This window comes from Mytilus edulis, chromosome 1 (assembly GCF_963676685.1).
Source record: "Mytilus edulis chromosome 1, xbMytEdul2.2, whole genome shotgun sequence".
Lineage (NCBI taxonomy): Eukaryota > Metazoa > Mollusca > Bivalvia > Mytilida > Mytilidae > Mytilus > Mytilus edulis.
In genome coordinates, this window is record NC_092344.1 from 106038049 (window position 1) to 106064366 (window position 26318).

General features: G+C 32.6%; 1 protein-coding gene across 1 annotated transcript in view; it reads left to right on the forward strand.

Moving 5' to 3' along the window:
- The window catches only part of LOC139496781 (E-selectin-like), a 174083-nt gene that overhangs the window by 36611 nt on the left and 111154 nt on the right, over positions 1-26318 (forward strand). Inside the window, exon 3 of the mRNA XM_071285118.1 lies at positions 3679-3855. Coding sequence (XP_071141219.1) covers positions 3679-3855 — 177 coding nt within the window. The remainder of the gene's footprint in view (positions 1-3678; positions 3856-26318) is intronic.

Consider the following 26318-nt stretch of genomic DNA (forward strand, 5'->3'; position numbering starts at 1 on the left):
TTAAATCTTTGTTATATACAATATACAATGTATATTCCCTTTTTACTACCAACTGATAAATTAAATTATTACATTGGTTGCAATAAATTACATTGATTTCCCAGTTAGATAAAACCGATAATTTCACATGTGAAATAAACGTGGTTATTTCACTCTCTGACGTCATACAACAATAGGCGTTGTCAAGACGTCGATAACGTCGGATCAAAACAAATTGTCAATGCGTAGGAAAAAGATATAGTTCCTTACATTTTCAACATTAATTTCAGAAAAAAAGCCATTTGCCAATGTAATAAAAAGAATACACACTCGTTTAATCCATGCGTCGTTCGGTCACGCGTTGTCTTATTTTTGATATTCAAATACGGCGATTAGTTATACTATAAATAATCTTTACCATTCAGTGATAACAAGCAGTTTTTTTTACATCTTAATATTTTATGATGTATTTAAATGAGTAGTTATTGTTACAAACTCCATTAGAAATTTTAATTGAGATTAGTTTTGGAATAAGGGAAAGGGGGATGTGATTAAAAAAATTGGGTTCAATTTTTCTCATTTGAAATTTCATAAATAAAAAGAAAATTTCTTCAAACATTTTTTTGAGAGGATTAATATTCAACAGCATAGTGAATTGCTCTAAGAGAAAACAAAAATTTAAAGTTCATTAGAACACATTCATTCTGTGTCAGAAACCTATGCTGTGTCAACTATTTAATCACAATCCAAATTTAGAGCTGAAACTTGCCCCAACCGTTCAGGGTTCAACCTCTGTGGTCGTATAAAGCTACGCCCTGCGGAGCATCTGGTTTGTATTTAGTCAAACATATAACTGTGTTAACCTCTTCAAATTCGTAAACATTTTAAGTGGTAAGCTGTTGTTGATTCAGAAATACATGCCGCCGCTCGCAAAATTTTAAACTGCATTATCTCCAAAACGACAATATATATCTTAAATCCGTTAAATGGTAAATGATCTACAGTTAAAGGACAACATTATACAAAAAAAATTGGGACAATTTCAAAGTTCACCAAAGTCACAATCAATCATCAAATATGTGATGCAATACCAAACTTGCGAACCGGAAGTCATGGAGACATCGAACTACCACCATTCAACTCATGACCACTTGACCTTCCAAATATCACAAGGTCAAGGTCATTGTATACTGTGAAGGTCAAGGTGAAATTTCATAATGACCTGACACTGATCTCAAATTGACGGTCTTGAAATACTGATCTTTTTGCAGTTATAGTGGGTTGATATCTGTGACCTTTAAAAAGATATACACAAAATACTATACTTTTAAGAACCATCCCGTTGTAACTTTTGAACAGACAGTCGGACATTTTTGAACTTATCATATAAAATGTAAAGCTCGTCGAGAGAACAATTTTATACGCTGTATGTATCGTTTTCCTAATATGTAAGATTGAAATTGCAGCGTCATTTTTTTTTGCACTCGGTGACCTTTGAACTTGGTGGATATTAAAGGTCACATGAATTTAAGATTATTGGTGAAGGCCCCATGTCTCTACAACTTCCGGTTCTGAAAATATTTTTTTTCTAAAATTGTTGACAATTTTGAAAGGGGAATAACTCCTTATAAGAGTTTAAAATAAACTGATTGTATATATCATTAACATTGCCATCTGTTCTTAAACATGTTGCCGTTTTCAAATCGATTCTATCTCTTATACTTTTTGAGAAAAATGCAAAGGAAAGAAATTGTTTCAAGGGGATATAACTCTCATAGGGGACGGTGGAATCCTATTCAGCCTCACATGGTAATACATCATTATGAGATCCATATTTTGTTGAATTAGGGTCATGGTATCTTTAAAACCAACGAGGGGGGACATGTTGGAAAAAATCAATAAAAGGGATATAACTCCTAAAGGGGATGATGAAATCCTTAACAGGGTCATTTGGTAATACATCTTGGTGAGGTCTAGCGATGGTCCATATTTGGTCTTAATAACTTCAACAGAAACAAGAGGCGGGCATGTCAAAAAAATGTTGGAAGAAAAAATAGAAAAAGAAAAAAAAAACATTAGAAAAACAATTAGGTGTTTCCTCACGAAGGGAAGACCTTAAACACTGAAATCTAAATCTAAAATTATTTAAAAATAAATTACATTTGACTATGCAGATGTAAAAAATAAAACTTCAAGTAATAACATCACGAATTAAATGTGCCGCTTTAATTACGATCGATAACCTTGAAATTAATCACGCCTCCGGGTGTGGGAATTTCTCGCTGCATTGAAAACCTGTTGGTGACGCACGGAAGACCTTCTTTACTAGGAGCAAACTGTCCTCCCTCAATTTGATTCGACAAAACCTGACCTGTATTTTTCAGTCCGGTTCTTTTTATAGATTAGACCGTTGGTTTTTCTCTTTGAATCTTTCTACACTGAACATTTATGGGCCCTTTAATCAACCCTTGCTGTTCTGTATGAGTCAATGCTCAGTGTCAAAGACAGTACTTTGAACTAAATTGGTTTACATTAAACAAATTGGAACTTGGATAGAGAGTTGTCTAATTGGCACTCACACCATATCTTCTTTTATCTGTGAATCTTAATTTTCCCCTTTTAAATAACTGCTCTCCAGCTCTCCCAAACTGTCTGATTAGTTCATTGTATCGCAGTGCACATGCATTTTCAGTAGTAAACCAATTGAATATAACAACATCAAGAAATAACTGATACAATAGGTGGTTAAAAGGGAGGTGTTTATTGACAAGACATCTAAAAAGTAGCACCCAAGCAGCGATCTGGTTACGTTCATAGAGATATTGAATTCCTTACGAGAAGTCTTTGATATCCATTAGGAACTATATTTCCTTGTCAACAAGTTGTTCGATGTTAATGATAAATACATTTTCTGCATTCGTGGTATTTGAAGTTGTTTAGTCATAGTTTTATGCTGCTAAATTGGATTTATATTACTTGTTTTAAGTTTTTTTTTAATGATAGATGGTATCTTTTAAGTTAATGACAGTAGTAATTATACACTTTTCATTGTTTAGAACAACCCTTTTTCTATTCAAATACTCATTTCAAGATGTAAGAGGGGACCGCCGTATTAGGTTGAGTTGTAGGAATGTTGTTTTTATTTACTTTTTAGAAACTATATTTCTTTTTATACTGCAGTCGTTCTATTTCATCAGTCAAAATGTGTTGCCTTTACATTTCTATGTTATAAACAGTCACTGACCCGATATTACTTTTCTCATGAATATTTTAATAGTAAAGCCGGATCTATATCTAAATATGCATGATAACCCTTCAACCTGTCCTTGTTTTCAATGTATACAACAAAGTATGAAACGACTAAAACTTATTTTACCTTTCTGGAAAAAAAAAACTTATTTCACTTGTTACTATTTTCTGTTTAAAACCTATTAATCAGTATGTGTTATGCTTATTGTTTCAACAGGTAATGTACATTTCATTGTGTTGTATATAATAACTCAGTTAACAACAATTGAAATTGATTTTTTTTAGATTGCAGTTTAAAGACTTGACCAAAATGAACAACAATGTTTGAATAACATTTAATCGTATGAGATCTATACGACAACAATCATAAACTTCAATGTTCAGAAGTGACATTTAAATATTCGCCTGGTTGTCTTCTGGTGAAAAAATATATCTTTTATTTTTTATTAGGTGTTCCATGCTCTCAATTGCCTGAGATTGACAAAGCCTTACTTCCAAACCAAACAAAAGAATATCGATATCCTGAAGCATTCAACATCACTTGTGAAACTGGTTATGAAGTTGAAAGTTCTGATCTACTTCAATGTAATTCTAGTGGATTTTGGAATCATGTTCCACAGTGTATAGGTAATATTGAAATACTTTCTTTTTTATAGCATATGTCATTGTTTCTTTAATTTAACTTTTAATAAATAATACATCTACGAAAGCGATACAATTCATATTGCAATTCTTTCGAAGTGTGTTTCAGCACAGCTTTTTTAAGTCACTGGTAATACCATACAACTCGTTCTGTAAAGTTTTTGATAAATTAGTTCTTTGTATTTATGTTCATTATTACATTTTTAGAAAGCTGCAGTGCACTTGTAGCTTAACAAATTTGTCTTTAACTTGTTTCATTGTACATGTAAATATCTATTACATCCGACACAATAAACAACTAAACATGACAAAATGTAATGCATAATACAGGACATAAATTAAAGTAACTTAAAATGGTGTATAAAATGGAACGAAATAGCGGTCTTATTTTGAACTCTGGTGTAACATTATGTTGTTTTATTATTACTCGATGATATTTCATCTTTACGTTATATGGTTTTGACATTACGTAATGGTGTTTTGATATAGCTCAATATGGAATAGTCATTACTTTTCCGATATTACACGATATGGTTTCGTATTTACTTGATATAGTTTTGTCATTACCCAATAGGGTTTTGTCATTACTCGATATGGTTTCACGATTAATTAATGTAATAGGGTTTAAATATTACTTGATGTTTATGTGACTGAACGTAATGTATATCTTGTACGTTTCATAACATGATCTGGTTTTGTTATTTCGTTATGACGATTTGCCATTTTTGATATATGGCTTTAAAATCACGTAATCACATTTCACAATTTGATGATTTTACACTACATCATGTAAATGATGTGTTTGTTTCAGTATTCGATGTGATCCTGTCACTCTTTAATGTGGTTTTCACATTCCATGAGATAAAACCACGTGACCAGTTCGTTTAAAACTTTCTCAATTTTTATTTGGATGAATATCGCTTTCTATTGAGTTAAAGTTCAAATAAAAGTTCGAGTTGTTGTTTACAACTATTTTGAATTGAAAAGGGTAACGGTAGACATAAAAAAGAAAAAAGTCCTTTTTATCGGACATAAAGGGAATATCCCAAAACAAATTAGTCGTGCTGGTTTTTTTAGTTCTCAAATGGAAGCAGTATTACAAAAAACGTATTTTAATTCAAAAAGAACCTCGTTACCTCTACCACACGTAAATTGTATATTTATGTCATTGAATAGGCCTGGCGCATGAATGTATATGTTTGTTAACGCAAAAATATCTACTCAATGAAATTTGCTATCTGATAAAAAGTAAAACTGTAAACACTCGTATTATCATTCAAACGAATGTTTTTGTGTATAATTGTATCTAACGATTAACTAGCAATGAAAATATATTTGTTATTATCGCTGTCATCTTGTTTACATTGGTTGCAAAAATAAGTTTATCGAAATATAACCAACGTCAAGATCAACTACCGGAAGTTTTCTCGATCAATCATATAAACATATTCCCTAATATGCAAATCATAAAAGAATTATTTCATAATAATCAACCAATTCGTGATGGCGTCCGTAAAATAGTCATAGAAATGACTTAAGGATTATGTACCCTTGTGTTGATTCAATGCTAAATATATGGAAATTTTATAGAAAATCCACAACCTTTGCTCTTTTGCTCTCATATTTGGAAGTTTGGTGACTGATAGATATAGGATTATTGCATTCAGTGCTAGCATTGATTTCCATAAAACAAATTTATTAATTTAGTTATTGGTTAAAATAAATATAAATATGGACTATATCAAGTACACCTTTTAGGGTGCGCTCGACTTAAGTGACTCAGCTCGAGGTGTTTTGAAATTTGCAGGTTGCTGAGAACTTTTTGTAAAAACATAAAGGCCAGCATATCATAGAAAAGCAAGTGAGTAATCTATGTTTCAAATTTTATAACAAAAATCTCTGTATTGAAGGCTGTGGATTTTCTATAAAAATCTTGGTTTATTTCCCACAAAGTCCTCTTTTTCTTCTATAAATGCAACGAAAGAGTAAATTATAATGGGTTGCAACAAGTTTCCCCTCGGTAAATGTACAAAATGGCCTATCTCTATTATTCATTATATCTGTAGTTTTGATACAATTGACGTTTGAAAAGTTCGAACAAAAATGGCTACAGAAGGGGTCATAAACTTTATACGTATCATTTGGAACGTACGGTTTAATAGTTAACTTGTGAGCAGCAACCTGCTTTCAAGCAAATCATAATAAAAACCCTTAGTCCATCAGCTAGTTCTCAAAAGGGCTCTAGTTAAGGAGCACAGGCACTTGTTTCTATCCATACGAAGGTCGACTATCCATATAAATAGAAGAAGGTGGCTAACGAAATTTTTTTTAGGTCACGACAGTCTCCGCTTGGGACGCTTTTTCTACCCTTCAACTTAATGCTAAAAATCCCTACCTTATATGAATCGATTCAGTGAACATTTTCCTTTAACACTAAACTAATTTCATAATCCCCACAGTGTTCCTCTTCACGGTAATCTACTCTCAATTCACTAAACCATGTCCAAAAGTTCAACTACCATCTTTCCAATGTATCTACTTCCGGTTGTGGGCAGAATGCTATCTTTTTAAAAACGAAATGATTCTGTAAAATTACCAGTTTATTATTTTCATTATCAATATATTTTTAAAGATGAAATTTCACCGAAATAAGTACATTTATTGTTGTTATTAAAAAAATCAGAAAGTCAGAAACTAATTTGAATGAATTCGATAATACTAGAGAATTCCGAATGTATATGGTAACTCTAAAGAATTTCATCGATCTTTTATTTTGGAGGTAAAAAACGTATCAGAATTAGGGGAAAGAAACTGAGTCAATGAAAACAAAATAAATTTACTGCGATGTCAACCGGAAGTAGATACATTGGAAAGATGGTAGTTGAACTTTTGGACATGGTTTAGTGAATTGAGAGTAGATTACCGTGAAGAGGAACACTGTGGGGATTATGAAATTAGTTTAGTGTTAAAGGAAAATATTCACTGAATCGATTCATATAAGGTAGGGATTTTTAGCATTAAGTTGAAGGGTAGAAAAAGCGTCCCAAGCGGAGACTGTCGTGACCTAAAACAAATTTCGTTAGCCACCTTCTTCTATTTATATGGATAGTCGACCTTCGTATGGATAGAAACAAGTGCCTGTGTTAAGGAGTTTGTGTTACACCCCAGGGTACCGCATTTTTTTTGGATATAATTCAACTTCATTATCTTATTGATAAAATACAAGGTGTTAGACTAAAAAAAAAGTGTCCAAAAGAGGTTTAAAAACGTCCCTTTCAATAATCCCCTCATTTAGCAATCACGAATAAGTAATTTTTAATTAAAATTTTTAATATAAAGCGATTAAAAAAAATTAAAGTATAGGTTTAAACAACTGAAACATATACAAAACAGTCATATTAAATGTAACTCGGAAGATTTTTTGTTTTACAAAAATTGTTTTTTTACGCAAAAAACAATCCGATTTTTTGGGTTCAAATTAAGGCATATTTTCTCCTTTCATAAAGAAATTCGTTACACAATTACCCTTTTTAGTTAATTAAACTTGAGAACTAATCATTATGCAATGTTTAAATCATTTGCAGTATTTAAATATCGTCTAAAATATGAATTATTTAATAAAATACATGTACGTGCAATCACTCGTGAAAACCGGAAATCACCAAATTACCGTCTTTGATTCAGTATACAACATGTACACTGTATTCACACATAAGCATTATCAATTTGCAACTGAAAACAAACATTAAATTGTCGATTTATGTTGTTTTTGTGAGACAAATTAATTTAAAAAGTGAATATGCAACGAAATATTTATGAAAAAAATACAAATTAAGGTGATTTTTTTTTGCGTTCAGAAAAGGTGCACTCTATCGAACTCAATAAAGGTGTGCTTGATAACATTTTGTTTTTTAGCTATATAGTGATTAACTTATAAGATTGTTAAGTCATTTAATCAACACACATCGTTTTGAACGAACGTCATATAGTCAGTTGTGTAATTTGACAATACTTTTTACTTTCTTAGGTTTCTTAGAGATACAAAATTAATGGCTTTTTTGGTTTCAGTTTAAATAAAGATTCTGATAAACGTTGGTTGCTAAATGCACATAAAAGAGCTCCAATATCCTTAAAATGTCGAGATTTAGTAGGAATGGTTAACCCTGAAATATCCACCCAAAAAGAACTCAGAAAAACTCGAATGAAGCGAGATGAAACTGATGTTTTGAAATTGTGTCAGACACTGCAAAGCTGGCCAAATCCGTTTAAAACATATGAGCAGTTATATGGCTTGCTCTCGGGTTCTGTTGCTTCTTCGGAATTAATGTGCGACATTCTAAACGCGTATGAAAAGGGAAAATTTGCTTCAGAATTTTTCATTACGGAACGGCTTATTCAAAAGTCAACCGATATCTTCAAAATACTCAAAAGAAAATCATTGCTTACATTTTAAAAAAAGGAAATATAAAGCAAGCAGTTAATTGCTGATTAGAACAACAAAACATTGAGAGCAGATGCAAAAACAATGTCGCCTGCTTGTCATAGCCTAGACAAGATAGTTGGTTATGCGATACGTTCTCCAGTTTAAATTAGGTCCTCTTACAATGTCTCTTGCAAACTTTGATGGTACACGTGTAATGAAAAATTAAAATCTGTCCTGGGTGGTCTTTTGGAAAAATCATTGCTTACATTTAAAAAAAAAAGAAATATAAGGCAAGCTGTTAGTTGCTGATTAGAACAACAAAACATTAAGAGCAGATGCAAAAAAAATATCGCCTGCTTGTCATAGCCAAGACAAGATAGTTGGTCATGCGATACGTCCTCCAGTTTGAATTAGGTCCTCTTCCAATGTCTCTTGCAAACTTTGATGGTACACATGTAATGAAAAATTAAAATCTGTCCTGGGTGGTCTTTTAGAAAAGGGTCATTCCTTAGGAAAGCATGTGGATATTTAATGCCATGGCAGTTATTCAATCCATTACTAGGATACCAAGCACTTTTCTGATTTGGCAATTATTATTTTAAAAATCATCCTTTTAGTTTCGAAAAGAGGCCCCGCATTGATTTTGTCACTGATAAGTATCCTACAATATTCATAAAGAAATTATAACGACAGGTCATTGGGTGGACAAATCAGTACAGTAAGTTCTGGAACATAACAAACGTGTTCTTGGGAATGGAAGAAATGTTTGTTAGTTGGGGGAAACAAAGTTGCTCTTGTTGAATTGTTTGGTTTGGAAAATAGTAAACAATCCTATAAATTTACACTAGAATGTATTGATTTATTTGTATCACATGGAAGTATGTGCCACAAAATACATGTTGAAAATGAAATAGCGTAGAATGGTTTTAGCTTATAATCAAACAGGAAGAAGATGATAAAAATATGTTTCTTAATGCAAAAACATGCAGCTGACAAAGGTAAAGACTCCATTGTTATAAAACCGTCTGACACTGATGGGGAAGTATTGGCTTACTATTTTCACAGTTTCATATCAATAATAACATTGTTATTCTGACAGATGAATGAAAGTTATTGTTTGTGCAATCACTGGTGCTAAATTTGGTGAGAATGTTTGTAGAAAACTGCCAGGATTTTACGCCAATACAGGTTGTGATTCAGTAAGTGTTTTAACTGGTAAAGAAAAAAAGCAAAGCATTCGGCTATTTCACACCTCATGTGGAGTTTTCAGAAGGTCTATTCAATCTTGGTGAAACCTTTGAAGAGGTTGGTGGAGTGTTGTCAAAACACTCGAGAGGTTTTCGTGTTCTATGTATGGCTACGAAATTAAAAAAGATAGATGAATAAAGATCAGAACGTTTTGAAATGCAAAAGATGCAATGTTAAAGCAAATTAAACAAGCCAATTTTCAGACGAAGATTTGGAAATCTCCTCTTAAACAGAACACTGGTCTGTTGCCAAACAACTATGACTGGATTGTTTAGAACGCTTTGATCAGTATCAATTGGCTAGACCAACCACCTGCGTTAGATTCTTTGGTAATTCTGATGTGCTGTTCATGTAAAGCTGGTTGTGCCAACAAAAGTTGTTCATGTGTTCAACAAGTTTTATCCTGAACAGATAGCTGTATGTAAATGCTCGAAAGCTTGTAGATATAAATATTATCAAATCGTTGATATTGCTAACGATGACGACGAAGATGATGGAAATGATGATAATCATAATTCGGTAGATGCATGTGACCAAACTGATGATGATTCTATGGATTGACCTTCTGCTTGACCTCAAAAATGTGGTGATTCGTTTGTTGAAAAATAAATATAAAAAAATAGAGATCTAAAAACCCAGCTGATAGTTTTCTGTATTTTAAATTTTAAATGTGAGTTTTTTCATGAATGTGATGTATAAATTTGTGACAGAATCATGCATATCTGGTTGCTTATGTTTGTGTTTGTCATTGATTCTATGTTTTTTGTGTCTTATATAGATATAGGAAGATGTGGTGTGAGTGCCAATGAGACAACTCTCCATCCAAATAACAATTTAAAAAGTAAACCATTATAGGTTAAAGAACGGCCTTCAACACGAAGCCTTGGCTCACACCGAACTACAAGCTATAAAGGGCCCCAACATTACTAGTGTAAAACCATTCAAACGGGAAAACCAACGGTCTAATCTATATAAACAAAACGAGAAACGAGAAACACGTATATATTTCATAAACAAACGACAACTACTGTACATCAGATTCCTGACTTAGGACAGGTGCAAACATTTGCAGCGGGAACCTTGCGGGTACCTTGTAATGTTTTTTCAACAACCTTTAGTTGCTCTATGTTTCAATGTAAAACATATACCATTTTAATAAGAAAATTAGTATGAATGCTTTTTTTCATTCAAAATCATGACTTTTTGGAAATTACCCTCCCCCTTTTTTCTTGGTCCTCTACGATTTAAAGATTAATTCAAAATTAGCCTGCGTTTTCATAAGATATGATGTGTTCCATTTAATAAAAAGAATAGTACTGAATACTTGGTTATTTTTATATTTTTCTGTAAATATGTACAAAACAAAATTTTTTATATACCCATAAATAAGTCCCCTTTTAACCCCTTTTGGACACTTTTTTTAAAGTCTAACACCTCTTAAAATATTCTTCAGATATAGCTCTTTAAATTTATACCAAAAAATTGCGGTACCCTGGGGTGTAACACAGAATTGAAATTTTGCCCTACCAGCTGATGGACTACCTTGTCCTGGAATATAGTATCAACAATGAGTTATATTTTTCATATGCAGGCGCCAATCAAAGGTTGCTACATAGAAAAGGAAAATGGCAATCGCAAAGCTGAAATCATCTCCTTTGTGTTCCGAACAGACCCTCGTTGTCCATTTCTAGATTTAAGTTACGATACTAGGCAGACTAAATTGTATCTGATCTATCCTATATCTTAAATAAAAAATGGAAAACAACACATCAGGAAAGCTCATAGCCAAACATTTGAAATCCGAAGATGTATAAGTACCGAAAATCGTTGAAGAGCTGAATGTCAAAAATACCAAAAATAAATAGCCAAATTCGTCTAAAGCCAACTTTGCCTGAGGGAGTTGAAACCTTAGTTTCATAATAATTTAAAGGCAACAGTAGTATACCGCTGTTCAAAACTCATAAATCGATAGAAAAAAAATCCAGGTTGCAACACACACAGAAACGAACTAAGACTAAGCATTAGACAAAATCTAATTAAGATCGACGGAATAGATCTGATAGATTATTTTTTTATCATGGGTGGTTCCAAATGAATCAGATGTCTTAAGATTGGACTGATTGGTTTTTTTAGTGAATCAAAGAGAATTAATACGAAACATCATGTTTCTTCTAATCAATAATCAATTAAAATTATCTAATCTATATATACAAACAGTGTGTGTTCTATTACCTAGGAAAATCCCGATTGAATAAAGATTACATGGAAACAAGAGTCATATGTATGTCATATGGCGGATTTGGAGGAATGTTAACTGCAATAGTTTCAATATCAGTAGGGATACATGTTGCAACGTGTTTTTATTACAGGTAATATGATCAATTTATCTATAGTGGATATAACAAAAATGTTGCAATTATAGTGCAATTAAAAATTAAAAAGCAATATTCATTAATATTTTTACTAGTCACTCAAGGAACTATTACCAAAAATATAAGTGTTTCCATATAAATATGATCTTTATAAGAATCAACTGAAACCTCGTCAGCTATCAGTTAACAGTGTCTGGAAGGATGAAACTGTATTGTTGTACATTTATTGGGTAAACTAAATAAGACATACAAACAATGTTGGTTCTAGGAAACAGGAATGAAAAATAATTCTTATACAAGACAACGGTAATTATCTACTACGTCATGGTATCAACAATCATTTGTTTGTTCAGTTTCAACGACCCAAATTTTAAATAAATGCTGCTTTTTACTTGAAATGAACAAGTCTCCTACTAAGAATCTCTTCTTGAGCAAATAAACATATCGTAAGTAAATTTTACTGATGTTCGTAATGCCCAGTCTTCATTCTTATTTGCACATGCAGTACATTTGTTTTTTTTATTAGCTCGTATTTTTTTTTTTTATCTTCCTATGATGACGTCGTTGAGTTTTTGAGTTGTACATTCTGATGAAATCCTTCGCACCCTTACGCAAAAAACATAAAATGAATATTATGTTTTGCGCATTCACATATAAACGATTTGTTAGATGACATCCCGTAACATACAGCATATCGTAATATTAACATAAATTAGTATTGACCTCTCTTTCCTTAAATGTGAACAATTGCTGTAAACAACTGACGCACTCTGATCGCGACTTAGGTCAGGAAATTAAGACATCATTTCTTGCAAGTCATATCTAAGATAAAAAGGATTTGTATTGTAAACTAATAAACGTCTTGGGTACATTATTTAGTTTTATGATATCTCGATATTCCGTTTTAGTTATCAAAATATTTTATATTTTTACAATGAAAAGTTATATAGTTTTGTTTTATTGTGTCTGCTTGCTCAAATTCTACCATTTAATCTAACAAATCTTTGTTTAACATAATATTAGTTTCATGGTGCATTAGGGACCTACTACGATATGGAATTTATTGACCCCATATGTATTGTGTTAGTTCACTAGCACACAGTGTAACGAATTTATCTTACCGACTGTCTTTAAATGTGTTATTAAGCCTATCGGCCTAATAAAGTGAATAAATTGAACCTACTTCCATTTGCTTATACAAATCACAAATGCCAACAAAAACAACGCGTTGGCTTCAAATTTGTTATATGAATGTATTTCAATCGTTTATCATCAGTTTCTTCGTCTGTTTACACCTTTCAGATTTCTTTTTTTATTTTGAAAGGGAAGTTACTCCTTACTAACCCCATATGGTTGCTAACCCTATATGGAAACAATGTTTTTTTAATGCACCCTATTCCAAATATTCCATATCCCTCCCTTCTTCCACCCAACTAAACCTCCTCATTTCCTCCTTCATTGTTACAGTGGTGTCCGAACACATCAATTTATCACATGGAATAATAACACATATTAATTTGTATTTCACACATGCTATATCTTATATATGTAATATATATTATTGTAATATCTTCTCTGTAACTATGTATTTGGTTTATGAGAATAAAGATCATTCATTCATTCATTCACAAAGACACACATTACTGAACAACGAATGCTCGCAGGTACTGAAGGCTCGTTCAAAGCCGCATTTTCAATTAAATGATAAACCATGTTCTCATATACAAAAATTCCAATCGTGTCGATTAAAAAAATTCAAAACTTTTAATTAGTTCACATTTTAATGTTTGATGAAGCAGAACTTTAAAAGTGTGCAGTGAATCTTTTGCTCATAACAGTTATTGTCATAATTATGTTTACCTAAGACTTATAAAGGAACAAGAAAGGTACAATGTACCAAGAAGTATTTTACAGTTCAATTTAATGATCATAAATGGAAGAAAATTGTACGGAAGTTTACATAGGACAAAAAGAAATTGATAGTATTTTTTGGCGAAAGACTTAAAAGCTTCTTTGCATTATATATATAAAAAAAAAGTAGATATGGTATGATTGCCAATGAGACAACTATCCGAATATGGTACAGCTTTTCTATAAAAGGATGCAAAAAAACTTTGATTGACTTGGTTGCTATGTTTGCTTGGATGTTTTCAAACAATTGGTAGGCGGAGTTTCAATACATACTGGGATTTGATTGGATAAATACAAACTGACAGGAATTGAAGTTAATGTTTTTTGTCCAAACAAATTCTAGTATATAGTAAACAGACTACTTACCTGTCGTTTACAAACACCCAAACAATCATTAATAGCAAGCAATTTAATCAATGTGTTTTTTGCATATATATTTATAGAAGAGCTCTAAATAAAAAAAAATCGTGTTGTCGTAGATGGTTAAATCTTCAGTAACTTTGTTGGAACGAATAAAGGTTTTAAATCAAATTTTCGTGTTTGTTTTTTTTTTGCTTCCACCCTGACAAAGCATGTTAGCTGTTCGTATGCTGTTGCACCTGATGCATGGAAACTTTCACATTTCCATCTTCTTTCCTGAAATATTTTACCCAGCTCATATATACTTGACAAGATTTTTATCCTTGTAAAAGGTGTAACCAATGAATTGAACACAAGTTAATAGTTCCACAATACTATATAATTCATTTTATTTGATCGAAAAAAGTCGAAAAGAAGAGAGTTTTTTTAATGTCATGATTATCTGAAACTTTCTAGATCTACAATGTATGCTTAGCTTTTATTTAAATGACATGGACTCCTCACCCTGGTGACCCAGCTGCCTTTCATAACTTTATCCGTATACATATATTAATAGATAAACAAAAGGCTGCAACTGGTATTTTTGTATTTGAAATGATTCGTTGTAACGAGAATATGTGCGGTGAATGGAAACTGTGAGGGTCAAAATCTTAAATTGCTTATAAATGTTTCTGGACCCAGTTTCGTTATCTGATCTGAATTTTCTGAAATGTGCAAGGCAGATAGACATTTTGATTTTTTTTACTCGGTAAGTCTTGCCCTAATTGCTCGAACTTTGCAATATTAAAGCCTATTTCAATGAGTGTGTAGTCAAAGGGAATATCTTTGGTTATCTTGCTTGCTGAACAGAAAAGTCATTGTTTGGTTATGTAAACTATCCTACTTTAAGAGTAGACTAGTCCGATAAATGACACATCTTTCTGTCTGTAGGACCAGGCTACCTCGAAAGGAGGGTAGTCTACTTTACCTAACAATGACTTCACGGTTTAGCTAACAAGCAAGCTAACCAAAGATATTACCTTTGCCTACATACTCAATGGAATCGGCTGTAACTAAAAACTCGAATATATTTTAACAGACAGTGGTCATGTTTGTTGATGAATATTGTTTTTCCTAGATTCACTCTTGAAAAATCATTTGATAACATTTGGTCAAGTAATTTCAGAAAAGATCTTTTTGAAATTGCGGACGCCAAGACAATAAATGAACCTCACACGACCCCTCAACACAGGTGAGCTTATATATGATCTTATAGCGATTGATAACCAGTGGAAATTTGGCCAGTTTTTTTGTGTGTGTAGATTTGTATTGTTTTAAACTGTTATAACCTTTTAATGTTAAATGTAGGTGTTTAATCTAAGAATTTCTTTATAAACTTAATATATACTTGTTTTATACTCAATTGGTAGTATGAAGCTACCAGATATTTTAATTTTTGAAATTGAAGGCACAATTAACAAAGCAAACGTTAGTTTCAAATACTTTTAAATAGATTTTTAAGGATAATGTACCCTCGTGTTGGTCCCATGCTAAACATCACAAAAATCTTTGTACAAAGGTCTGCGAATTTTCTACAAAAATAGTTATTTTACTTTCACTAAATTCTCTTTATCTACTAAATACAATAATGAACTATAAATAATGATGCTGTGCAAGAAGTTTCCCCTTGATATATGTACAAAATTATATCTCTATAATTATTCATTATATGTGCTGTTTTGATACTATTTGATGGAAACAAAAATGTTTGATACATCTGACTTTAGATTTAGTTTTTTTAAATATAAATAAAGGCTACATTTTAATATAATAATATTAAGAATTCACAATATAAAAAAATGAATAAAGTGAAATATTTTAGTAAGGAGTCATTACTACAGAGATGGTGTGTTTGACACACAAAACTTAAAAGCTTTTTGATATTACCAATATTAAAATAAAAGTGTATTTTAGTTGGGTATTTTTTCAATTTACTCATTTTCAATTTTAATTAAGGCACATAAAGATATTTAAGTATAGAAAAGTAGGACACAATGTTCACTTCCTCCCCGTAATTCTTTATCAAAAATATTTATTTATTTTGGAATTTTGAAATGAAAAAGCTAAAAAATCTTAGTTTTGTTAGTGTTCTCTGGGTTATCTAGTCTTCATTCTCTGACATATTCTAGTCTGCCCTTTTATACAATAGTGAATTTCTAAGTGTTCTATCGAACTTTCGAAAAAAAAACACCTGATAACCGTACAGACAAAAAAAATATGTTGAAAAAATCTTACAGACACTGCAAGTGATTCTTAACAGCTATAAAACACATTTTTCTATTATAATTCAACTTCTGAATCTAACGGGAAACTATTCCAAGCTTAAAACTTTCACTGTAACCTCGCTCTGAATTATCCCCCATCCCCCCCACCCCCCCCCCCCAAAAAAAACCCAAACAAACCCTCAATATTATTGTCATTCTTATAGTCAGCACTTCATTGTTCACAAACAAATGTGTTTTAATCTGCTAAAGACATATGATTCAAACGCTCAGAAAGTCCTTTGTTCTATATTTTTGCTCTCCATTTATATGCAAAACCTTTTACATTTTTATTTATGGGTTATTGTTGAAGGTCGTACGATGACGTATGGTTGTTTACACATGCTTCCGTTGGTTTCTTATAGAAATATGTCCATTGACAACAAACATACCACATTATCTACTTTATATAAGTTTTGTATAAATTACAACGTTTTTTGGTGATATTGCAAAATGATCGGTGTCCCGAATATCGTAAACATATTTTCTTTTCTAAAAAGGGGACAAGAAGGGTTCCATTAACAGGCCAATACATAAGATAACAGTTAATTTAAAAAAAACAAAAACCATAGGGGTATTTTTTCTCTCATAATAAGAGTAAACAGATTTACAACAATGTCAATTTCAAGAAAGCAGACAACAGTTAATTAGTGAATAACAGTACAGCAGCAATAATCTTGAATATATGCCACTTTTAACTAAAATATGAAGGCACAGAACCAGGACATAGGAGCACAGAACCAGGACCGTTTTTCTGATCACCAGCACTGCGTCAGGACAATTCCGTTTAACGAACTTGCACGACTTTTGCAATATAATATTGTTGTAGTATGCTTTGCATGGTACTTGTGACGCATCAGAGAAAAATCAAGCAACAAAACAGTCGTTTTATTGCCGTTCTGATACAATGTAAACAAACCCACCAGCACAGAATCAGGACGCACCAGCACGTGACAGGACCAAATCACCAGCACAGAACGTTCTCTCGCAGGACAACCATACCCACCGTGGTTATGAACCTCAAGTTTTTGATGGTGTTTGTGTTGCACAGTCTTTAATTTCTATGTTGTATCTTGTGAACTGTTGTTTGTCTGTCTTTGTTCTTTTTAGCCATGGGTTGTCAGTTTCTTTTCGATCTATTAGTTTGAATGTCCCTCTGATATCTTTTGACCATCTTTTAGAATACAAGATATTACCAGAGATAACTAAAAAAGATGTCGCATGATTGCAAATAAAACAACTATCAACCAAAAAAATAAATGAATGAATGTATGCAACAATAACAAGTACGGCCTTTTACAATGAAAAAACAAAGCATTGTACATTTTATTGGTTTATTTTGTAGTTTTTCTCGAATTCGTAGAAAAGTTTAAGAATAGTTTTTTTTTTCTATTTTGAAAGGAAACAAGTTGAGAAACCTGTTAAAGAATATGAGGATATGCAGTTTCATACAGGTACATTAATTCTTATCATCTCCATTTTAATGACGGTGTTCGCTTAAACATTTTATCTGTTTTGGTTTTATAACGGCTGTTAATTTCTTGTTAATTCAAAATCTCAAAAAAATTCTATGTTCCGGTTTTCAAGCATATTTGAATAATATATAATTATATTGAAATGTGTATTGGACTGTTAACTAAACAGATAGATAAATTGTAATTATAATAAAATAGCTATTCATGCTTAAGTTTTGATCAGTATGTTAAAAAAGTTTTTATCAAATATTTAAAGACTTTAAGATGTGGCATGATTGCCATTTGAATTTTCAGTTACGTCGGCTTTTAAACATAAGCAAACTCCTACAGTATAGTTAGTTTTGAAAGGCATCCACGTACGAAATAATCCAAACGAATAAAAAAATAATTTAAAGGTTGAGTCTGACAGGTAAACACTGTCCTCTACATTATCCATTTTATTTCACAATCGAAGATATATTAACATGTGTTGAAGTATACGTTCAATCGAAGGATCTATGCGTTTACATATTTCGATTTAACCTAAAATGTTCATGCTTTACAGTACTATATGTAGGTTGAAAAAAAAGCGCACACACGCTGAAATATCTCGCTTGCTTGACTGGTCATGACTGCATTTATGTTGAAAGTCTTGCTATGTGCTTTGTACATATGCCTTTTTGTGTTGCTTTGATATATATATATATATATATATATATATATATGAAGTTGCTCTGTACTTATAGATCCGTTACTGTGTTATTGCACTATGATAAATTAATGTATTATTGTCTTTAATTTTTGCTAATATGCTTGGTCTATATGCCATTTTGTATTTCTTTGTTACATATTTGTTTGTTTTTTAGTGATTAAGATTATAGCACAATGTTGACTGCTGTACCCTCTTTTTTGACATTTTTACCTATTAAGTCTGTTGGTTTTTTTTCACGCAACGTTGTCAATATAATGGAATTTAACGCGACTGTCATACAAGTGAGGGTGTTAGCTAGCCATAAAACCAGGTTTACTCCACTATTTTCTACATTGGAAAATGCCTGTACCAAATCAGGAATATGACAATTGTTATCCATTCGTTTGATGTGTTTGAGCTGTTGATTTTGACATTTGATAAAGGAATTTTCGTTTTGAAATTTCCTCGGAACTAAGTATTTTTGTGATTTTAATTCTGAGAGGAAAATGTTAAACCACAAGCATAAAATAAAATGAAAACTATCAATGGTCAATGAACACGAACTTTGCCACAAGGACACCTTGGTTGATAGGGTTCAATTTAACTAATATATTAAAACCACTGTTTATAGTATTTGAGATGCAGACTTGCCCAAGAAAACTCAACTGCTTGTCCTTTGATCCAAGAAATGAGTTCTAGGTCAGGTGAACTCTTTCTTACGGACATGTATTTTTTTATATAGATTAGATGTTGGTTTTCCCGTTTGAATGGTTTTACACTAGTAATTTTGGGGCTCTTTATAGTTTGCTGTTCGATGTGAGCCAATGCTCCGTGTTGAAGGCCGTACCTTGAGTTGTTTCATTGGCACTCATACCACATCTGATATCTATGAAAAACTCAAATGGATATCATATACTAGTTACCAACATAGTAATCATGTGATCCATAATAACTAAACATTGACAAGAAAAAAACACTATACAGCTTTCTAGCAGTCGATGAAACATAATAATTGAGATCAGGAAGAACGATTATTTTACAGACGGACGGAAATATCATAACACAACCCGTTTAAAGTTGTAAAACCACCAAATTCTAGTACGTCACAGCCGGTTTCATACAAAAAAGGGTGGAAAAAAATATTCCTTTGATTTAAACAATTGTTGGAAATTGACCCTGCATTTTATTGCAAAAAAAAGTAACATATATATTGGGTGTTTAAAAGCACCATTCTCTCTCTGCTGATCCTATAAACTAATTTAAGAAACTTCAGATGACATGGTTACTAAAGCTTTATAACTGAAAACAAACTTGAAGAATTCTTGATTGGTTTACTTCCAATGATTACTAGTACTTTAAATTTACTACCTTTTACTGTAGTAATGGGAAGGATACAACTGCACTTTTTCTATTCTTTCAAATTTTTATTTGAAACAAAGATAAATCGTGCACAATATTTTGAAAAAATCCACTTAAAGACTGTAAGGGGAAATCAATGGTGGCATTAATATTACTCCTAAATGGGAAGCTTCATATGCACCTTTGACCTTGTATGTATTCGCTCAAGTTCTTTCATGTTATTTCACTCAAGTAAATCATGATCCACCTTATATTCTATCATGATGCTCACATCGCTGTTGATGTCGTCTTATGTTATTTAAATTTCTCTCAAACAAACTGTTGAACTAATTGTGGCCAACCTTGACAGAAATGCTCGAATTAACAGTGTATCACAGATCACATTCAGTTCATTCAACAAAAATGTCTTCCTTAATTGTAATACCACCAAACTATTCTACGTTACGTCCGCTTTCATAGTTACGAACAAAGGATAAAGAAAAAATATTCCCTTGATTTTGACAGTGATGAGAAATTAACAGAATTTTTTTTAAAGTATGATTCATTAGAATATTTTTGAAGCTTCAGTTGAAACGGTTACTGAACTTCAATCTGAAGCTTGTTATTATGGACACAAGTTGTGTAACTGAATATAAATTTCTTTGAAAGGATAGCCTTTCTACATTCTGTAAAAAAAATTACTTAAATGTAATTTGGTATCAGATCATAGAGTATATTGCATCTTTAATTCTTCTCTGTAAGTAGACTAACTAACCGTGTTTTCAAACAATATTTTTCTACGAAATGCCGGTGATGATGTACTTAGACTTACATAGAAATTTCGAAATTAATGTCTTATATAAAACACAAGTTCAAATGTTGCTATCAAAATTATGTATTAAACAGCACCCCATTGCAATACTGTGAGTTTTAATGCGATTGCATGGGGCAAATAGCTTGGTTCTATTTCCATATCGTCAGTTGTTCTTTTTTATGATCGTATGGTTGTGTCAAATTACATCTCGCAACAAGAAAAAAGAAAGGAGATACCTAGGAAAATAAAATTACTTCGTATTTTGCCCTTTTTTTTTTTTTAAATATCCGAACGTCACTGATGAGTCTTTTGTAGACTAAACGCGCTTCTGGTGTAAATACAAAATTTTAATTCTAGTATATATTATGAGTTTATTAACCAGTCTATTGAAATCAAACAACAATACAGGCAAAATAAAGAGGATAAAAAATTGTTTAGAAAATTTAGGATTTGACAATTCGACCTTCTACCTCCCGCAAAAAAAAAGAAAGATCAGCAATGTTTTCTATTAGTGGTCATTACAATTAAACAACATCAATCAAAATAAAAAAATAAAAATTAATAACGATGCTCATTAAGTCGACACTGTTAGAGATAGGAAAACCGTTGTACAGATGTTAAAAATCTTATTTTTGTCTAAGAAGTGTAAAATGACACGAAATGTTACACCATTCTTAAAGTCAGAGAATGAGATTACAAACATTAAACATTGAATAAAAAGTGCAGTCACTGTGTTCACTTTCCTCACATGTCTCACTTTTAAAGCTTGATCTGTATTTGCCAAACAAAGTTTAAAAATTTCTAGTTATATTTAAAGCACAATAGGTAGTCACCGTTTTACATTAGACAATTAATATCTTATATCTAAAATATTTTTTGATTGTGAATATTGTATTTTTGTCTTACCTTTGGTGTTTTTGTATAAATGGATAACTAATTTAAATATATATATACAGTGTTCCTGTTGTTTCGTTGTTTTCCTCATCTAGATGATGTATTTACTCGGTTTTAGTTTATAACCCGGAATTGTTTTCCCTCAATCGATTTATGACTTTCGAACAACGGTACATTACCTTTGCCTTCACAGCATTGTTCTTCTTAACGATTCAACGGCTTTGAAATAATGATTATTGACAAATATGACACGTAAAGTTTTTTTTCAATTCATTCCTCATTCAAATCTGCTCAGAATCACTTATTTTGGTACTGTTGTATCGGTTTACGACGACGCTTTAAAATAAAAAAAGTTTTGAAAGGTCCACACTATTCTCTCAGAAGAGGAAAAATATGTTGATATGTAAATTGTTGTTGAATTTTTCGATTTAAAAAAAGGAGAATATGTAACAAGAGCAACGTTGCATGTTTTAAAAGAATCATATCTTGTAGGTTTATATATACATATACATATATGCTTAGACTGTTCATTTATAGTTGTGAAAAGGATATTTTAAACTCTTTTTTTTTCAGTTCAAACACAAAATTCGAGCAATGAGGACACGTACACGGAATTAACATGAACATGCTATTAGAAATGTTTGGGGAAAATGGTCAACCTTTTACTTTTGCAGTAACAGTTCTATCAGGAAACACGAAACAAATGCATTTGAAAAACAAAATACAAACGTTTTATCAATAGGAAAAAGTGTAAGCAATGAAATTGTATATAAAGTGTTTGCTTTTGGTAGCTATTAAAGGATGTCCGATTTGATAGTATTCTTTTTTATATCTCGGCCAAACTATTAAGATTAAAAGAAGAGATAAATAAAGTGTTTTAGTGAACAGTTTTCACTATTGTTTATTAGAAACATTGGTTGACAAAGGAGGGTAGAAAAATACCAAAAGGACAGTCAAACTTATATTTAGACCCCTCTACAACGGATTTTGTTTTGCACACGTATACAAATCAGGCAGAATCTAGCGAACAATAGCTATCGAACAATAAGCCAGCGAACAATAAGGCGATATATCGAGAAACTAAAAAAACAGAATAAGACAACAACGGCCGTTAAATAAAAAATATTTAAAAAGGCAGAAAATCAGTTAAAATATAGCAATTTTAACTCAATTTTGAAATGGTTTTTATCTAATCCATTGATTTAACAAGTCGCATAACTTTTTAGGCTAATATTCAGTACCACAATAACTCTGCATCTATCAACGGATTATTTGTAGGTGTAGGGCCACCAATGCACCCACTTCAATTTAGAACGTATGTAAAAGTAGTCCTTCCATGTTAAATATAGCACCTTTTATGTCATTGTTTAATCTAGAGCTCAAAGTTTGAAAAAAATGTCAAAAAATTAGGGAAGTCGGCCTATTCCAGGGCTTCTAGAGAAAAATCATGAGGGGTGTCACGGGGAATGACTATATAGGTCTTGTAGAGGAGAAACATGCGTTTCTTTTGCGCTAGGTATCGAAGGGCGCTATGTTAAAAAATCTGAAACTAGAGCTCAAAGTTTGAAAAAAATGTCAAAAAATTAGGGGGTCGGCCTATTCTAGGACTTCTAGAGAAAAATAATGAGGGGTGTCACGGGGTATGACTATATAGGATTTGAAGAGGAGAAACAGGCGCTTCTTTTGCGCTAGGTATCGAAGGGCGCTATGTTCAAAAATCTGAAACTAGAGCTCAAAATTCGATATAAATGTCAAAAAAATGGGAGTAGGGTCGGCCTATTCCAGGACTTCTAGAGAAAAATAATGGAGGGGGGGGGGGGGCGGGTCACGGGATATGACTATATATATCTTGTAGAGGAGAAACAGACGCTTTTTTTGCGCTAGGTATCGAAGGGCGCTCTGTTCAAAAATCTGAAACTAGAGCTCAAAATTCGAAAAAAATGTCAAAAAAATGGGGGTAGGGTCGGCCTATTCCAGGACTTCTAGAGAAAAATAATAGGGGGTGTCACGAGGTATGACTATATAAGTTTTGAAGAGGGGAAACAGGCGCTTCTGTTGCATTAGGTATCGAAGGGCGCTTTGTTAAAAAATCTGAAACTAGAGCTCAAAATTCGATATAAATGTCAAGAAAATGGGGGTAGGGTCGGCCTATTCCAGGACTTCTAGAGAAAAATAATGGGGGGCGTCACGGGGTATGACTATATAGGTATTGGAGAGGAGAAACAGGCGCTTCTTTTGCGCTAGGTATTGAAGGGCGCTATGTTCAAAAATCTGAAACTAGAGCTCAAAGTTTGAAAAAAAATGTAAAAAAAATTAGGGGGGGTCGGCCTATTCTAGGACTTCTAGAGAAAAATAATGAGGGGTGTCACGGGGTATGACTATAAAGGTTTTGAAGAAAAGAAACAGGCACTTCTTTTGCGCTAGGTATCGAAGGGTGCTATGTTCAAAAATCTGAAACTAGAGCTCAAAATTCGAAACAAATGTCAAAAAAATGGGGGTAGGGTCGGCCTATTCCAGGAGTTCTAGAGAAAAAAATGGGGGGGGGGGGGGGTCACGGGATATGACTATATAGGTCTTGTAGAAGAGAAACAGGCGCTTCTTTTGCGCTAGGTATCGAAGGGCGTTTTGTTCAAAAATCTGAAACTAGATCTCAAAATTTGAAAAAAATGTCAAAAAAATTGGGGTAGGGTCGGCCTATTCCAGGAGTTCTAGAGAAAAATAATGAGGAGTGTCACGGGATATGACTATTTAGGTCTTGAAGAGGAGAAACAGGCGCGTCTTTTGCGCTAGGTATCGAAGGGTACTATGTTCAAAAATCTGAAACTAGACCTCAAAATTTGAAAAAAATGTCAAAAAATTAGAGGGGTCAGCCAGCAGCGGCATAACAAAAAAACCTCATCATAAATACCAGACGCGCGTTTCGTCTACAAAAGACTCATTAGTGACGCTCGAATCAAAATAATGGTTGAAAGGCCAAAATAAAGGACGAAGTTGAAGATCAATGAGAACCAAACATTCCTAGCAGTTTTGCCAAATACAGGTAAGACAGTTTATTCCTAGTGTAGAAAAACCTTAGTTTTTTTGCAAAAATTGAAAGCGGTGTTAATTTGTAAGATTATATTAATGATAAGCCAAGTCAACACACTGCCGACTACTAAGATGGTGATACCCTCGGGGAAATAAATCTCTACCAGCAGTGGCATCGACTCAGTTTTGCATTTTAAGTTTTAACTCATCATAGATACCAGTATTTTAATTTTATTTTTACGCCAGACGCGCGTTTCGTCTACAAGATATCAGTGAATGTCCTGTGAAGGGAGAACAGGCGCATCGTTTGCGTAAGACTTCAAAAGGTGCTATGTTCAATTTTGTCGAAAGGAACTAAAAAAATTTAATGAAAAACTCAACTGTCAGACAAGAACGCGAAAAAAAACAACATATCAGAGTCAGTAAAAACTAATTTTCAAAATCTTGTCATATAAAGTCATAATTTCCCCATCCGAATAACATGATAAAAGAGTTTGTAAAATGTGTTATGTAAATACTGATAAAAAGTATGCTGATTACTGGCTGATTTTCTTTTTCAAGGGTGTGTCGAAAAGAAAAAGACGAAGATGAAAGAACTTTAGTGCGAATGCCAGATGGTATATAACCTAAAGTTCTATATACACTTACAGACTTAATAGACAGTCTACTTTTTATTCTTTCAACAGTTTTTTCATATCAGAGGTTTTGTACCAGATAACCAACATCAGCAAAGAGTGCTGCACTGTACCCGTACACAGCAAGACATGTGTTTTTATCCTCATCGTTTTCAACACTTTAAATAACCAAGTTCATAAAGTTATGTGATTGACACCTTGAAATAGGTCCTCCACAACTCTTAACCGCAGGAAGATGGCAGATTATCAGCATGAGAGAGGCAGGAATGTCGCTGTGACAACTGTACGAATTGTCGGTCATCACCTTTCCACTATTAGTCGTTTAGAGAATAAAAATCAGGCAATAAACGATATAAAAGACTATCCGAGATCAAAAAGACCCTCTATGCCACCTGCTAGGGAAAATCAAGCATGATGAAGCTTAGTCAGAAAGAAAACCCATTGCATACAATACAATCCTAAAAAGAGAGGGGTGGGCATACAGGAGACTTTTAACAATAATTGTTCGAGATTGAATCATCCCTTCTGGTTATTGTGCGATAAGACCATTTCAGGGACGTTTGCTTACGAACAGACACACAGTTATCCGTATCCAATGTAGTGCAGAGCTCGCCAAAATTGGAAATTAGCATCGTGGAAGAAGATCCAATGTTCAAATGGAATTCGGTTCATCTTCCTTGGCCAGATCGTAGCCCGGATTTGAACCATATCGAGCATATGTGGGACACTATTGGGCGGAAAGTGCACAAAAGGATGTGTCAAACACATCATGAAATAAACAATGCCCTTCATCAGAAATGGTTGCTGCTACCTTAACAACATATAAGCCGATTCATGTCAGGAATCAGAAGACGTTGAGATGCGGTAATCCGTTTGATTGGAGGCTGCGCACAAAGTACTAATTCTTTGGCCTATAACGACCAACCATGATGCGAACAGTCATCTGAAGAATAATTTTGAAATACCTGACATTGTAAAGTT